This window comes from Heteronotia binoei, chromosome 10, assembly GCF_032191835.1.
Source record: "Heteronotia binoei isolate CCM8104 ecotype False Entrance Well chromosome 10, APGP_CSIRO_Hbin_v1, whole genome shotgun sequence".
Lineage (NCBI taxonomy): Eukaryota > Metazoa > Chordata > Lepidosauria > Squamata > Gekkonidae > Heteronotia > Heteronotia binoei.
This window is the reverse complement of record NC_083232.1, coordinates 18,229,824-18,247,654: the sequence shown is the minus strand read 5'-3', so window position 1 is coordinate 18,247,654 and position 17,831 is coordinate 18,229,824. Positions and strand designations below refer to the sequence as shown.

The window sequence follows — 17,831 nt, the reverse complement described above, 5'->3', positions numbered from 1 at the left end:
AACTAATGCTATAATGATATGGCAACTGGTGGTGATGGGTGGTGCCGTCAAGTTGTGGATGACCTATGGCAACCCCATAGGGTTCTCAAGGCAAGAGGCGTTAAGAAGTGGTTTGCCATTGCATGTCTCTGCCTAGCGACCCTGGACTTCCTTGGTGGTCTCCCATCCACCATCCAAGTCTTAAACAGGGCTGACTCTGTTCAGCTTCTGAGATCTGATGAGACCGGGTTCTCCTGGGCTCTCCAGGTCAGCGCGTGGCAACTACACTTCTGCCAAAGGAGGTGATGGCAGCTACATGCATAGATGGCTTCAAGAGGGAATTGGATAAACATCTGGAGCAGAGGTCCATCAGTGGCTATTAGCTACAGGGTATTTTTATTTATTTATTTATTTTTATTTATAGATGGAACTCTCTGTCTGGGGCAAGTGATAAGAACATAAGAGAAGCCATGTTGGATCAGGCCAATGGCCCACCTAGTCCAACACTCTGTGTCACACAGTGGCCAAAAAAACCAAGGGCCATCAGGAGCTCCACCAGTGTGGTTAGAAGTGGATGCTCTGTATTCTTGGTGCTTGAGGGGGGGAGCAACAGTGGGAGGACTTCTAGTGTCCTGGCCCCACTAATGGCACCTGCTTTCTTTGGCTACTGTGTGACAGACTGTTGGGTTGGATGGGCCTTTGGCCTGATCCAACATGGCTTCTCTTCTGTTCTTAACTGCTGACTTAAAAAAAAAAAAAGCTAGAAAAAAAGAGACAGGGGAATTATGGAGGTCACATGGGGATGGCCAAGAAAAGCTAACAGGACACCCCACCCCTCTTGCCATGGAAATTGCCTTTCTATCCACAGTGACAATGCCTGCAAAGTAGGGAATCGTCACACCCTATAAACAAAGCCTGAGATGAGATTCAGTATTCCCTGGTTTGCAATATTAGCCACTGTGCTCCACTGGCATTCCCTCTTTCTCACCATGCATTTGATCCCACTAGCAGCAAATGTTTCCTGATGTTCATAACACTCATGCCTGCCTCCCTTCTCCCTTGGCCTGTAACATCTGTCAGGCTGCGCTTCAAATTTTACAGCATTTTTAAAAGTTTAATCAAAACAAAACAAACAAACAAACAAAGATCTGGAATTGGATCCACAGGTTGTTTTCACCCTTTGCTCTCTCCTCTACAGCAGCAATTTCATTTTGCACTAAAATCTCAAAAGGCTGTTGCTGTGGCGGGGGGGGGGAAGAGGGGAAAAAGCTCTTCCAATGCAAGTCTGATGTTTAATTCAGCTACAAAACCCTGGCTTCAGATCACCTGTCATGCTATACCAGTCTTAAGTCTCAGTCTGCAACCTTCCAGGTAAACACGCTAAGTAGATTACGCTGCTGCACCAGTGCTGATTGATTGGAATATATTTTTGTATCATCAGGAGTCAACGATTCGGCAGAATACCTTTCCCAAAAGTTTACCCATTGACAGATTTACAGAAATAATAATAATAATTAAAAAAAACCCTTAGCTTGAATTGCAGCATAGCTCTATATTCTAAATTGGGAGAGGGGGGAGATAAAAAAAAAACACCCCTTACATCTGCTTCCAGATTTATCCAGGAGATGGATGGGAAGAGAAGCCTGATTAATGCTAGAATGTATTTCCTTCATTGTTTACAAAGAGAATTCCTGTTCCAGGAATGAGCGGAAACTGCAACATCCTTTGTTAGAGGTCTGCCATCTGCCTTAATGGGCTCACTGTGTCACTGGGGTGTTGTGATTAAGAGCACAATTTGCAAAGTCTTACATGTATATACAAAAAAACCGGAAAGAGACTAGGGATCCCCAGGGCTTTTTGTGCAGAAAAAGTCCAGCAGGAACTCATTTGAATATTAGGCCACACCCCCTGACATCACACAGGGGTTTTTAAAGAAAAAGTCCAGCAGGGACTCATTTGCATATTAGGTCACCCTCCCCTGATGCCAAGCCAGTCGGAACTGCGTTCCTGTCCATTCCTTCTAAAAAAAAAGCCCTGGGGATCCCAGCCTCCAGGTGGGACCTGAAGACCCCCCAGAATTACCATCCATCTCCAGACTACAGAGATCAGATCCCCTGGAGAAAATGGCTGCTTTGGAGGGTGGACTCTGTGTTATTGTACTCCATGATGTCCCTGTCCTCCCCAGGCCCCATTGCCAAATCTCCAGGAATTTCCCAACTTGGATCCGGCAACCCTACCCAATCCCCCCGCTGGGCAGGGAAATGGCACCCCTAAAAGGAAGGAAGGAAAAATACACAAATAGCAATTTTTGCATTGCATTTCTGAAAGAGGGGGCATAAAAGAAGTCATGAATCATATCAACTACCAAATCGGTCAGTTGCAGAAAATACTGCAAACCCCAGCAATGCGAAGGAGCACTTGGACAGCAGACAGGACACTTCTGCTTGTGTTGTTTCTCCCCCTGCACACTTTGCCTTGGTGTATTCTCTGATGGCATGGCATCTCTAACACTTGCACAGATGGAGAGAGGGCTGAGCATATGCTCACAAGTCACCTCTCCACAGCAGCTTGCTAAAGCGGTGGTGGCTCAAAGAAGCAGACATTCAAGAGTGCGACTTCTATCAGAGCGCCAGATCAAAAGAGAAAACTGTGAGGAAGGAGCTAGAGAACACTTCCAATCTCACAAAAATAGCAGCAATAACATGATGATTAAGATTGAGAGATGAGAAAATAGCACCTTCCCTGTTCTTCCAACCATACTTGTTCTGGGACAATTATTCAAAATAATTGCTGTACAGTTAATATGGTAAATAACTTTCTCAGGCCCATTCAATGGCTTCAGACTCTGGATTCCTGTCACCTGTTGTGCTCTTCCAGTCTTCTGGAAATATAAGGTATTTAAGACTGATATATAAGACAGATGGACTCACATTCTAGCGAGCAGTGCCTCACAAAAGCTCATACCCTGCCACAATTTTTGTTAGTCTTTAAGGTGCTCTTGGACTCTTACTCTGTTCTACTGAAACAGGATACAGGATGACCTTGACAGGCTGGAAAACTGGGCTAAAACCAATAAAATGAATTTCAACAGGGGTAAATGTAAAGTTCTGCATTTAGGTAGGAAAAGTCCAATGCATGGTTATAGTATGGGGAAGACTTGTCTTAGCAGCAGTATGTGCAAAAAGGATCTAGGGGTCTTAGTGGACCATACGTGAACATGAGTCAGCAGTGTGATGTGGTGGCTAAAAAGACAAATGCAATTTTGGGCTGTATCAACAGAAGTATAGTGTCCAGATCACGTGATGTGATGGTATCACTTTGCTCTGGTAAGACCTCACCTGGAATATCGTGTTCAGTTTTTGGCACCACATTTTAAGAAGAATATAGACAAGCTGGAACAGGTCCAGAGAAGGGTGACGAAGATGGTGAGGGGTCTGGAGACCAAATCCTATGAAGAAAGGTTGAAGGAGCTGGGCATGTTTAGCCTGAAGAGGAGGAGGCTGAGCGGTGATATGATCACCATCTTCAAGAAGGGCTGTCATATAGAGGATGGTGTGGAATTGTTTTCTGTGGCCCCAGAAAGTAGGACCAGAACCAACGGGTTGAAATTAAATCAAAAGAGTTTCTGGCTCAACATTAGGAAGAACTTCCTGAGCGTTAGAGTGATTCCTCAGTGGAACAGGCTTCCTCAGGAGGTAGTGGGCTCTCCTTCCTTGGAGGTTTTTAAACAGAGGCTAGGTGGCCATCTGACAGCAATGAGGATCCTGTGAATTTAGGGGGAGGTATTTGTGAGTTTCCTGCATTGTGGAGGAGGTTAGACTAGATGACCCTGGAGGTCCCTTCCAACTCTATGATTCTATGATTCTACTGCTTAGAGGCAGACTAACATGGCTACCCATCTTGATCAGTCTCCAATAGGCCCTGTAATTTGATCTAAGGAAAGGAGAAGGTGTAACTGAAAACATGAATAACTGGGGTTTGTGAACATAGTTTAAGTCCAGTGATACCTTTAAGACCAATAAAGTTTTATTCAAGGCAGGGCCGGTGCATGGAAGTAAGCAAAGTAGGCACCTGCCTAGGGCGCCACCTAGCCTGGGGGGCACCACTGGGACCTCCCTCCCCAACGTGTGACTCTGGCTCCTGACCGCTGTCACCTTGTCCTCTCCCACTACCAAGCTGCCCTCAACAAAGCCAAGCCACCCCCTCTACCGAATGTGTGACTTGGCCTCATCCTGTCTCACCACCCTCCTTCCTGGTGTGGCCCGCAAGCGCTTATTCTCACATTTTTTTAATAACTTATCACATTTTTTTTTGAAAAATTAAAATCAGTAAATTAAAAATGTGAAAAGTTTCAAGTCTGGCGCTTTTCATATCCCCTATTTTTTAATAATGGGGGGCACTGGTGGGTGACTTGCCTAGGGTGCCAGAAAGCCTAGCACCGGCCCTGATTCAAGGTATAAGCCTTTGTGTGCAAGCACTCTTCCTCAGATACAATGAGTTTGTGAGTTGGGGTTTGTGGTCCAAGATCTGTAAATCTCAAGACATAGCTGATGCTTTTGTCATTGTGTATTGAATGTGTACATGTTAGCTCATCATGAAAACTTAAATTAAGTATGTGCTTAAATTGTTGCCAATGGAAAAAAGGTAGTCAACAGAACTTGAATGAGATCATGTTTTAATTCACACTGATCACATCTAGAGAAACCAAAGGGACGTTCCCCCAAATTTGCTGTGAACAGCATTAAAAAAGGGATGGCTTTTACGGCCAGCCCCATATCAAATCAGGACCACGGCTGGACTGTGTTGCCATTCTGTTACCTCAGAAAATGAACATGGCCTAATCCTGCCAGTTCATAATCAAGGACTGGCTTGAAAGTCAATGGCACTTGAAGAACATCTCTTGAACATTCCAGTAACGGAATAAAACTAGATGTCAGTAACATTTGCCTCTCTGCCCTCCAAGCTAACCACTACGGGAACAATTCCCTTCCTGTCAGCAGTTTGCTTGGGCAAGGGTATGGTCTGACAAGACGCTCTGTCATCAACAAAAGAAATTGTCTGAAAGACGGTAAGTGAACTGTGGAGTCATAAAAATAAAAATACCATTTACCGCCCCCCACCCTCTCAGCCACTTATCAGTATGTGCATGAAACTCTCACGGGAAGCTTGTTTCAATGGCTGGTGCTTCAGCTTCTGCCAGTGAAATCAAGAAGGCATGAAAACGTTTAATGTTGGCTGGAAATGTACCTATTATGTCCAGCACTACACACAGAATGTGGTGCTGAGGAGGTGTTCAGAAGACCCACGAAGAACACAGCCCAACTTCTCTTCCATTGATAGTTATGCATATGAGCAGGGGTGGAATTCTAGCAGGAGCTCCTTTGCATATTAGGCCACACACCCCTGATGTAGCCAATCCTCCAATAGCTTACAAGGCTCTTTTTTGTAAGCTCTTGGAGGATTGGCTACATCACAGGGGTATGTGGCCTAATATTCAAAGGAGCTCCTGCTAGAATTCCACCCCTGCATAAGAGGAAAAAGGACCTATCATCCATGAATCTATCTACTCCCTTTTAAAGTTGTTTATTCCTGTGGCCATCGCTACATCCTCTGACAATGAATTTCATATTTTTATAACTGTGTAAAGTAGTATTTACTTTTATCCATCCTTAACCTTCTGCCCATCAGCTTCATTAGATGCTCTCTAGTTCTGGGAGAGGGAGAAAGTTCTGTTTGTCAAATCTCTCCACACCCCATAATTTTATGAACTTCTATCATGTCCCCCCTTACTTGTGTCTTTTCTAAATTGAAAAGTCCCAGACTCCTCAGCCATTCCTAATTAGGGAAAGTGCCCCGACCCCCTAATCATCTTGGTTGCCCTCCTCTGTACTTTTCCCAGCTCTGTAATGTCCTTTTTGAGCTATGGTGAATGGTACACACCATGGTAGCAATGGTACACACAGTATTCCAAATGAAGCAGCACAAATGAGTCTTGCTTTTGGCAATGACAAGAACACTTCTGTATATCACAAGGGTGGTAATATTAAAAAAAAAAAGAAGAGGAGGTCAAACAAGATAGATCAGCCCATACTGCTTTAAAACTCACATGGAATGGATCCACCATAACTTTTGTAAAAATGGATAGTTCAACCCAGGGCTTTTTTTTGTAGCAGGAACTCCTTTGCATATTAGGCCAAACACCCCGATGTAGTCAATCCTCCAGGAGCTTACAAGGCTCTCAGTACAGGGCCTCCTGTAAAGTCCAGGAGGATTGGCTACATCAGGAGTGTGTGGCCTAATATGCAGGGGAATTCCTGCTACAAAAAAAGCCTTGGAACTTCAGCCTAATCACCATTTATAACCAGTGGTGATAATCAACACAAAGAAGGGGGAATCCTTTGGAAATTACAACGAGAGGCTGCAGTAGAAAAGCAGAAGTCTTCTGAAAAGGCCCATGATAGTCATAAAAGGTCTACTTCCCTCCTATGAAATCCACACCTTTTGCTTTTAAATTACTATATTTTAAATATCCTCTGTCCTTAACAGCAGGCGCACACGTGTTAGAACAGACCTCTGGCACATCTCTTGGAAGCACCCCATAGCTGGCAGTGCTTTTTAACCCTGTCCTACCTGCATATAGCCAGTCGCTGAGTCCATTGAAAATAACTTTGTCTTTCCCAGTGGAGACCAGACGGATGGCTTGTTTCCCCACCTTGGCACAGTAGTAGATGTTGTTCTCGAAGATAAATATCTACACAGAAACACGAGAAAGAATCCTTTTGTCATTATTATTGACAGTTAATGGTCTACAGTAAAGAACATCATGGTCGTTATGACCACACTAATCTTCTGGCAGGCAGGAATCGCCAGCAGTCAGAGCCTTGTTTGCTAAATTTCCCACACTGATTTCAGCCATCAAAGGACATGCACCCAGAAGCCAACACAAGTGGCTGCCTCTTTGAGCAACTAATCTCAGGGTGAATATTGGAGGGACGATGATCTCCATCTGTGAAAGGTGAACTGTGCAAGCGTGCAGCCATGATTCAGATTCCCACATGAGAAAAGGAGAGCTAACCCTTCGACTTCCTTTCCAGTTTGATTTATTCAAACTAAGGTCATGATGCCATTTTTTTTTTTTTTTTTGCTATCAAGTCACAGCTGACTTATGGCCACTCTGTAGTGTTTTTTCAAGGCAAGGGATATTCAGAGGAGGTTTGTCATTGCCTGCCTCTGCATAGCAACCCCGGACTTCCTTGGTGGTCTCCCATCCAAATACTAACCACTTCTTAGCCTGTGGTCTAATATGCAAAGGAGTTCCTGCTACAAAAAAAGCCCTGAGTTGAACTATCCGTGAGATCAGGCTAGCCTGGCCTATCAAGGTCAGGGCTTGTTTTCATGCTATTATTAATATTTTAAAAAGATGTGCTCTTAAGCACATGTGTGTGTGTGCGCGCACACATACACACACACAGAGCCTGGTTTCAATTAGAAAAACCGAGTCAAGGTTGAAGGGTTAAATATCCTCTCCCATAACTCAGTCCAAAACATGGCTCTGTACACAACTTGCCTTTTACAAACTGAAGGATCTGTGACCTCAGTCCTGTCCCTTTGGGCCCTGAGGGATGCACAGCGCACAGATGCAAAAGCAAAGTATTAGTGCAAATTTCCCTTGATTTAAATTGCAAACAGAATCATTCTAGAGGGTTCTCGAGAGTCCTTTCCAGAACACATCTGGGCATTACAACCTGGTTCAATTCAAATCCAGAATTCCTTTCCTCATATTTTGCAATCACAACTGGTCACACGGTATAAGTACGACAGAATACAAAAACAACTGTATGCATTCCAAATAAAACTTCAATTACAAATCATCAGTCATTTTCATTCATGTACAAGCACAACAACAGAACATGGAATGTCCTGAAAATATACAATACAATATTCACAAAAATGAACAGGTTCAAGATAAATGGAAGAACCAGTAGTCCACAGAAGCCAAAATCCAAATTCTAACAATGGAGCGAACTTCAAAGTCTGAACTCCCTTTCAAGCATCGTGCTCAGTTGCCTGGAAATATACACAAAGGATTTTGTGGAGGTCTTTGGACACCACAGCAAGCCTTTGAATTGCCAACTCATGAAAAAACAATTGATTGTGAAACGGGACCAATACTAGCTAGCAACGTATTGAGACAACATCAACATCTCTGGACCAACCTTTTTTGGATGAGAACTAGGTCCAACAGAAATGGAAGCACTGGATGCTTGAAAGGGAGTTCGGACATTGAAGTTCCATCCATTATTAGAATCTGAATTTTAGCTTCTGGGGACTACTGGTTCTGCCATTAATTTGAACCTGTTCATTTTTGTGAATATTGTATTGTATATTTTTGGAACATTCCATGTTCTGTAGTAGTGCTTGTTACATGAATGCAAATGACTGATTATTTGTAACTGAAGTTTTATTTGGAACTCATGCAGTTGCTTTTGTATTCCATTGTCCTCATATTTTGCAGCATCACTGCCTATGTCCTGTATCCTTTGGCGAAAAATGCCATCGAATTACAGGCAACTTACGGCGACCACATGGGGTTTTCAAGACAAGAAACATTCAGAGATGGTTTGCCATTGCCAGCCTCTGCACAGGAACCCGGGAATTCCTCGGTGATCTCCCATCATTAGTATTCAGAAAGCACTACCAAGACCACCAAGAAAGTACAGGGTTGTTACATAGAGGAAGGCTGTGGCAAACAAACAGTGTTCATCTCTTGCCTTGAAAACCCCTTGAGGAGTCGCCATAAGTTGGCTATGACTTGATGACACTTTCCACTACCATCTGCAGGATACGACAGATTCTCAGTGTGCTGTGTGGGATTTCAGGGCAGGTTAAAATCTGTAAAATAAGCAGACCATCAGTGGAACTCTCAAGAGGGTGCTAGTGATGCAATAGTGCAAGGGGTGCTTCAATACATACCACTTCACTATCATTTTTAACAAAATTGCAACATGCACATGGAGCAATGGAATGTGTGGGGGGCCTGCATGGTTGTGCTTAATTTGTGTTTGAAATTTCATCAGAAGAAATACTTTGAATTACAACTTGCACATGCAGACGAAATAACCAGGGCTACCTTCACTTTCACTTAGCACAAGGAGATGGCGAGGAATCCTCTTAGCGTTTCTCCTAGGACTGCTGTGCATGCAGAAATCTTCTGTAGGATGCAGCCTAACATATGCCTAGCTCCAAAAATCCACTTGCTACATAATTTTATCTCCTCCTCTGCAGCTTTATCCCACCATTAATGCCACCTTATTGAACTGAATTGAGGATAATTCCAGGTTTTGAGAGTTATAGTCCTTCCGGCTCTATGTCTACACCAGGCTTCCACCTGCATTGACCTCTGCAGGGTGTTGTACAGATAAACCTGGATTTTTGATGGTGTGACTGTGTGCCAGCTTCCTGGGCATGCCAAGGTTTGGAAGATTTAGGAAGCTGACTGGCCCTGCTCTGACCACACCAGGCCCCTGAAATTGCCCACTTCTATGCCAGTAGCAGAGTTACACCCATCAGCAGTAGCAGGACTGAGGTATATCCAAATGCGCTGGAGAAGAGGTGGCCAAACTGTGACTTGGGAGCCACATGTGGCTCTTTCACACATATTGTGTGGTTCTTGAAGCCTCCACCACCCTGTTGGCTGACTTGGGGAAGGGATTTGTCTCTTTAAATTATTTCTCCAATCCAAGCCAGCTGGCAGCTTGGAGAATGCATTTAAAGTTAAAGTTCTTTTCTTTACACCTCTCCCTCTTCCAGTTTATTTGCTTGCCTTCCTTGCAGCTCTCAAATGCCTGATGTTCATGTTTCAAGGCTCTTAAACATCTGACATTTATTCTATGTGGCTCTTACATTAATTAAGTTTGGCCACCCCTGTGCTGGAGTATCTTTGTGATACAGCAACCTAAGTCCAACCAAAGTCAACTGGAGCTGGGGTTCATGATTGTGCTGCGATATGCACATTTTAGCCCAGAAAATCACAAAAGGAACATTCAGATGGCAGTCTGACTTCTGTTTCTTGGTAGCCTTTTTTTTTTTAAGGTCAGCATTTTAAAAAAAAATCTCTTTAAAAGTTTTATACTTTTTAAACTAAAAAACTTTTTTTTAAAATTCTGTTCTCCAACCTGTTTTACTTTCTCTCCTACCCATATTTCTCATTGATCTATTTATTTTATGGTTTTATATTTTTAAGTCGAGATGGTTTTTTTAAAAAAAAAGAAAAAGAAAATTGCATTTCATGGATATAGTAAGTCATTTCTGGGCCCTGAAAAGTGGAATGCAAAGTTAACAATCAGAAAAATGAATAAATCAAATGACTTCCAGTGTTTCAAAGAAAAAGTGCCACAGCTCTCAGAGAACTTTTCAATTTCTCTTCCATCTTCAATATTCTATATCCTATCCACAGTCACCATAAAATGAGTCTAGAGATGCTCATGGAAAATTGCCGCATGGCTGCAAAGCTGCAAGTTGAAGACGTTTTTTTTAAAAAGCTTTTGAACTTTCAATGTCCATCAATAATAAATGGGATTATATTATTCAAGATGCCAAATTACTCGTAACATAGACATTTGAGATGTTCCATGAAATACACTTCAAATGGTTTAACTGCTTTGATAGTTTTGACATTTAAAAAGACAGACATCTCCCAAAATAGTCTTAATTCTTGGAAGCAGACAATATATTCTATGAATTACAGGCGATATAATTTTTAATAGACATTTGGGTTCCCATAATTTTATGCCTATTGAATAATGTTGCTTCTCCAAACTACCTCAAGACTTCCACAAAAAGAGGCATGTGTAGTAAAAAACCCAAAACACCAGCAACTCAAATGAGTTTTAAATGTAGTTCAACTCTTGCTGCATCTGCTGACATGGCACCAATTACCTGGGAAAACCACAGACTAGCCCCAGTCATATAGCAGTTGCACACACCATCAGTGCCAAAAGTTGAGTCCCCAGCCCAATTTAAAAGACTCAACAGCAAGATGTCCAAGTGAGTTGATCCGGAGATCCTTTTATTACATACCAGTATGTGGGAGGAAGCTCTCTGTACCAACATTCTCCATTTCTCCTCAGAGCCATTTTCACAAAGCCATAACATTTATACATTTCTGATAACAAAGCAGGTCTCGCTGACTGGTCACAAAGTTCTCGCTTCTGGCCCTTTGTGGTATTTCATTGGCGAATGAATCCCACCTCCCATTTTAGAAACAAAGATGAAGTGATACCTCATGGGGTCTTTTAATCAGGACCCCCCCAATCCTTTACTTCTCTTGCATTTGTGGTTTTCTGGGAATGTGCAGATGGCCAAGGGGTGTTTGTTCAGGTCCTCTGTTTTCTTTGTGAGGGCACTTGGCCTAATTCCAGAAAATGTGTAAAAGGCAAAACTTCTACCTTTGTGATATGTCTCTGGAGAGAGGGAGAATGTTTACTTTCTCTTAGATGTTTACACAACATGACAACATATTCTTGCTAGAGAAAAGGGCTTTGTGATATGCAATGTGCTTAGCAAGGAATTAGATGCTAATTCACACATGTTAAGGAAGGTTCCATGACTACAGTTAGTGCAAAACTATCTGGCACTGTGTGTGTGTTCTAGTGCAAATCTGAACCTACATTCTACACGGCTGACTCGCACTTAGGTCTGACCCCTAAGGGGCTATTGGTGTTCAGTAGCAACGCCAGATGAAGCCAAAGCAAAACAGTTCTAGCTCCGATAACCAGTTCTAGGGCTCCAATCAGTCATTGTATTTTACAAGCACTGAGTGTGCTTATATTTAAACCAAAGGTATTTATACTGGATAATGTTATCCAAACATCACACCTGTCATCTGCTTCAGTGTGTAGTTGAGTGTTCAGGCTTCCTGCGCTGTAGCTGTGGAGTGTGTGCTTGGGCACCATGTTTTAAAAAACTTTTGCTGTTTGAGCATGCACATAAGCAGTTAGCCACAGCTCTTTCCCCTCTGAACATGCATGCACACAGCTTGAGCGCACAGACATCCAGAAATGTGCAGCAAGACTACTTGGATCAGCCACCACCAGACTTTCTCTAGGGGTGGCAAAGATGGGGACGAAGAAGAGTGGCCTATGAGTGAGGAACACTATATAGATGTGGTTGTCTGGATTCACCTGTAAAATCTGGTAGGGAGAAGTAATGAGTTTCATGGGATAGCGGTCTAGCCTTGATAACTAGCCATAGGATAAGCAAGGGGATACTAGATCCGTTTGAATTTGAGCACATGATGCTGCCTCACACAGAGACCGATTTCCCACTAGTCATATGCCGCTCTCACACTCCTCTTCTCCGTGGGGCTTCCGTCGGATTTCACACTATCTGAACCGGGGCTGCAACTTGCTCTGCCTCTTTCGCACAGCAAACAAGACCCTCTAAAAACCAGTTTCTTTTTGCCATGCAAAAAAAGGTGAAGCTAGTTGCAACTTTGGAGCAGATAGTGTGAAATCCAACAGAAATGCCATGGAGAAGAGGAGTATGAGAGCGGCATAAGGATAGTGGAAAGTCGGTCTTAGTCTGAATGTTTGTCTACCTTGACTAGGGTGGCTATTTCCAGTCTGTGAAATTCCTAGAGATTGGAGGGGACTGGGTTTCAGGACTGGAGGGACCTCAGTAGGGTATAATTGCCATAAATCCCACCTTCCAAAGCAGCCATTTTCTCCAGGGGAACAGATCTCTATAGCCTGGAGATCGCTTGTAATTCTGGGAGATCTCCAGGCCCCACCTGGATGTTGACAACCTTACCCCACCCCAAGTTGCTATTAGTGGGTTCAAAATTGGGTTGCCAATGTCAGTTAGGAAATTCCCGGAGATTTGAGAATTGGAGTCTGGGGAATTGTGGTACGGTCTCTGCCTTCCCTGGTCTGGCCCTGAGAATAGCCTCCTTTGGTCCTGGGCACTGTTGCTGGAGAACATCTTCCCCAGTCTGAGAAAGAACAATGTACATTGATCTGAGGTTGTCACAACTGTGTAGGGTTGTGTGCCAAGTCCAATTCAAGAAATAACTGGGGACTTTGGGGGTGGAGCCAGGAGACATTGGGTGTAGAGCCAGGAGTAAGGTTGTGACAAGCATAATTGAACTCCAAAGGGAGTTCTGGCCATCACATTTAAAGGGACTGCATACCTTTTAAATGCCTTTCCTCCATTGGAAATAATGAAGGATAGAGGCACTTGATAGAATTGGACCCCCTGGTACAATCTTTTTGAAACTTGGAGGTAATTTTCGGGGAGAGGCACTGGATGCTCTGCTGCAAATGTGGTGCCTCTACCTGAAAATACAGCCTCCCCAGAGCCCCACAGAGCAATTCTCCATTATACCCTATGGGAATCGATCTCCATAGGGAATAATGGAGGGCCCAGTAGACATTTCGCTCCCCCCCTGCTGCTTTCTGATGACCCGGAAGCGAGGGGAGGGCTTCCAAACCGGGGGATCCCCTGCCCTCACCTGGGGATTGGCAACCCTACAGCTGAGGTCTACATCCTGTTGCTGACTTACATTTAGCATACTGAACACTTAAGTGATATCATATTCCACTCCCCCCACCCCCCCGCAAAAAAATCTCTCTGCAAATAATCAACCCTTGTTGTTTAGCTCATTTCTGTTTATACATTCTCCTGTCAGGTTTGCTTCTGGTGAGTTTGATGTAATGATGCCGGACGCTGGAAATTTTACAAGTAGATTATAACCAAACTGAATTACTGGCAAAGTCTTAGCCTTCAGAGTCCAATCAGACGGAGTGTCAACCAATTCATGCCCTGAGCAGGATACGGGAAGGGTCTATTATTTTAAAAGAAATCAGAATTCAGGAGAGAGGGGAGACAAACCCCTTCTCTTGCCCGCCTCTCTGTGCTCTGAAGTGTCTTCCTCCCAGTTGGCTACAATACGGAAAAGGTGAGCTCTCCTGGAAGTGAAGTGCTGAAAGCAACAAGATGTATCAAGGTGAGAAGGAGAGGGAGGCAGGACTTAGCTTCCCTGCCCCGCTTTAGCCATAAATACATGTAGAATCCTCCCCCCCTCCACACACACACCACACTGTCATGGCTGACTTAGCCCTCGCTGAGATGATAAATTGGTATCTGCACTGTATTAGCTGAGTCGGCCAGTGGGGACTCACACAATACGAATGCTCTTGTATACACAGATAAAGTCAGTCCACATAGAACACTGAGGGTGGCCATCCTCTCCGTGAAGCCTGGACATCTGGAATTAGAACTGATCTCTGTTGGAATTTGCAACATTAATTACTTCAGTCATGAAAGAGTTAACCTGTTTGTTTGGGTGTGGTAATTCTTAGCTTAGAACCAATGAGCTGTCATGCCCGTATTTTCCCACCAGAGGAATGGAGGTCATATTCACAATGAAGTGACTTTTAGCCTGCCTCTTGGTTGACCACAAGTTTGGTGATGTTCCCTGAGATCTTGCATGCACTCATTTGGGAAGTTTCTTATTCCTTCTTTTGTTCTATGTTCAGAGTTCTGAGAATCCATCATGGAGTACCCCATGGCTAGGTAAGATAGAGCTAGTCAAGTTAGATTGCTTATATTGTTTTTATCCTTTCATGTAACTCTTTCTGTAACCTTTCTTTAAACAAATTACTTTTTGCTTTTACTCGACCAAAATACCACAATCTCCCAACTGCAGAGACCAGTTCCTGTAGAGCAGGGGTTGCCAACGGTAGCTCTCCAGATATTTTTTTTGCCTACAACTCCCATCAGCCCCAGCCAGCATGGCCAATGGCTGGGGCTGATGGGAATTGTAGGCAAAAAAACATCTAGAGAGCTACCGCTGGCCACCCCTGCTGTAGAGTTCTAAGCTAAGAATACCTGCTTTGGAGAGCAGATTCTATGGTATTATACCACACTACAGTTCTCGTCACAAATCATGCCCTTCCCAAGCTCCACCCCCAAATTTCCAGGAATTTCCCGAACTGGAGTCAACGAAAGAAACTAGATGATACAGAAGTAGCTCGAATTCAGCTTGCTTTTTTTAATTTAGGTTATTTATTTGTCCATTTTTGACCCTCATTTCTCCCCAGTGGTGATCTGAAGCAGCTTATACAAATACAATAATTTAATTGAACAGCAGAAAAACAACAACAAGAAAACACAATAATCTCCATCTGAGAGGTGCCAACCTCCAGGTGGGACCTGGGGATCCCCAGAAATTATAACTCATCTCTAGACTACAAAGATCAGTTTCCTGGAGAAAAATGGATGATCTGAAGAGTCTGAAAAAGGGCATTGCATCCCCGTGAGGTGCCTGTCCTCCCCAGACTCCACCCCCTAGCTCTAGGATTTTCTCAGCCTGGCAACCCTACCACCAACCCTCCATTGGTGCATGGGGGGGGGGGGCTGGCAACCTTGGGTTAGTCCTGGATTCACTGGCCAGCTTTCTCAAGGACAGGGCTTTTTTTGTAGCAGGAACTCCTTTGCATATTAGACCACACACCCCCTGATGTAGCCAATCCTCCAAGAGCTTACAGAGCTCTACTTACAGGGTCTACTGTTATCTCTTGGAGGATTGGCTACATCAGGGGTGTGTTTTCCAATATGCAAAGGAGTTCCTGCAACAAAAAAGCCCTGCTCAAGGGCACAGGCTGCATATTATGGGCTACCAGCTGGGATCTCTTTGTCTCATGCTTCTGGCACACCCAGCTTTGGCACATGCAAACAGGAAGGGAAACAAAAGCCCAACTTGGATATGAGGCTGCTGAAATGTTCCCAACATCCCCCTTTCAGCTAAAATCCCCCGTCCTTAGTTAGCACCAGATTACTTTGCTATTTCCCTCTTGTGACCAGCATTTAAAATATATTGTGAAAGCTTGATATTTTTAGATAAAATGTGGAGAGTCCAGAGGTTTTTTTTTTAAAAAATTAATGTGTGCCAGACAAGAAAATTAGGTTTCAGAATTCATGATGAGGGCAAACGACTGAAATAAGAAACATTCCGTCAAAACTGGGCTGTCATTCTGGTTAATCCATCAAACACTCCCAGGTACTTTATATGTTAATGTTATAGTCTAAGACCCCAATCCAGAGCCCAAGATATACTGCAGTAACTCATGGGACACTCTAGTGCAGGGCTTTCCAGCCTGTGGGTCAGGAACCAAAAGTGGGTTGTGAAGCCCCTAGAAGTGGGTCGTGGGCCTGCCCTCTGCAACGGCAGCCCCTGCTCTTTCCATTACTCTCTTTCGTATTTTGGAAACCAAGATCTGACCCTGGAAACAGTATCTTCCATGTCATATATTTGCTGGTATTGTTTCTTCCCTCCCTACACATGTTAATCAGTTAGTCCTGATGGTTACTAACTGAGGTTCTTAGAATTTTAGGAAGGATTAGAGGGAGGAATGGAGAAGGAGGGGGTGGTCAGGGCCACTGATGGACCTCTGCTCCATATATTTATCCAATCCCCTCTTGAAGCTGTCTATGCTTGTAGTTGCCACCACCTCCTGTGGAAGTGAATTCCAGTCAGTCACAAGTTCCCGCAGAGCTGTTCTGGGAGGGCTCTCTCAGTTCCATCTACCTCACAGGTTGTCTATTGCGGGGAGGGGAGATTTGAAGCCGCTCTGAGACTCCTTTGGGTAGTAAGGGGCGGGGTAAAAATCCAATCTTCTCCTCCTCCTCCTGCAGTCCACTGCATAATGGTATAGGGATTAGGACTGGGATTATCAGAAGTTGGGGGATGGCTTCAAATCCCAGATGCTGGGTTCAGCAGCTATTCAAGAAGCCTGCTTGGTCTCTTCTGAACCACAGCACCCCCCACCCAATGGCTGCAGAGGACAACATCCCACCAATGGCTGCCTCTGACGTCAGTTGACTGAAGGGTGCCAGTCTGATCTGACATTGTACCTGTCCACTCCTATGGATCTATCTTCGGCTTCTCATCCTTGTCTCACCTGATTTGGAGGTCTTCCCTTTTGTCTGTGCTGCTTGGCATCCATAACATTTGATAAACTCTTGAAGAGACCCAGATGGAAATCTCCATTTCAGCATAAACATTACTGGATGGTTTATACAGAGGCTGTGCATAAACAGCTTACATCATTACTTCCTTCTTCTCCATTTTATCCTCCTTACAATCCCGAGAGGTAGTTTAGGTTTAGAGGCAGTGACTGACCCAAGGTCAACTAGTGGGTTTCCATGGCAGAATGGGGATTTGAACCTGGGTCTCCCAGATCCTAGTCTGGAACTCTTAATCACAACACTTTGCTTTACAAACTAACCCACAGGCTGAGATTGACCCTTTCAGCAGGAAACAAAAAATGCCCTCCACCTGAATACTGCTGGAGTGCATTTCCTGACAAAGGGCAGAAGAAGGTCAAAAGTACACAAAGCCGGGACGCCTCCTCTGTTGTGGGGCATCAGCTCCAGCCATAGTCTACAGAAAACAGACAGGATTTTTGCAGTTTTATAAAGGTTTTTGTGAGTATTACACATAAAAATTAAGCGGCATATGAACAATACCCCCCTCTCCCGAAAGTTCAATTTTCCTATTATGGTAGCCATGCGTTAATCCCAAAAGGAGCCCTGGTTCTACTGCTGGAAACCGGCAAATCAGATTAGTGCCATTAGTTGCAGACATTTCAAGGCCAGCTGTATCCAAATAAGGATGTGTGGACAATTGTGTTTCCTGTGAAATGTTCCGGAATATATTATGAAGAACTGGTGCACGATACAGCTGGCTAGTGACCCTTTGCAGAGCTCTTCTTTCAGGTGCTTGTATGAGGGGGGATTCATTATCTTCTTCAATGTTCTTGCAATGTCACTTCTCAAACAAAGGAGTAGCA

The 17,831-nt window shown here is 44.0% G+C and overlaps 1 protein-coding gene across 2 annotated transcripts in view; it reads right to left on the bottom strand.

Annotated features, from left to right (window-relative positions):
* DPP6 (dipeptidyl peptidase like 6) overlaps window positions 1-17,831 on the bottom strand; it is a 697,605-nt gene that overhangs the window by 142,790 nt on the left and 536,984 nt on the right. For both annotated transcript variants that reach the window (XM_060248043.1, XM_060248044.1), the window contains exon 8: window positions 6,610-6,730. In XM_060248043.1, the coding sequence (XP_060104026.1) occupies window positions 6,610-6,730 (121 nt within the window). The remainder of the gene's footprint in view (window positions 1-6,609; window positions 6,731-17,831) is intronic.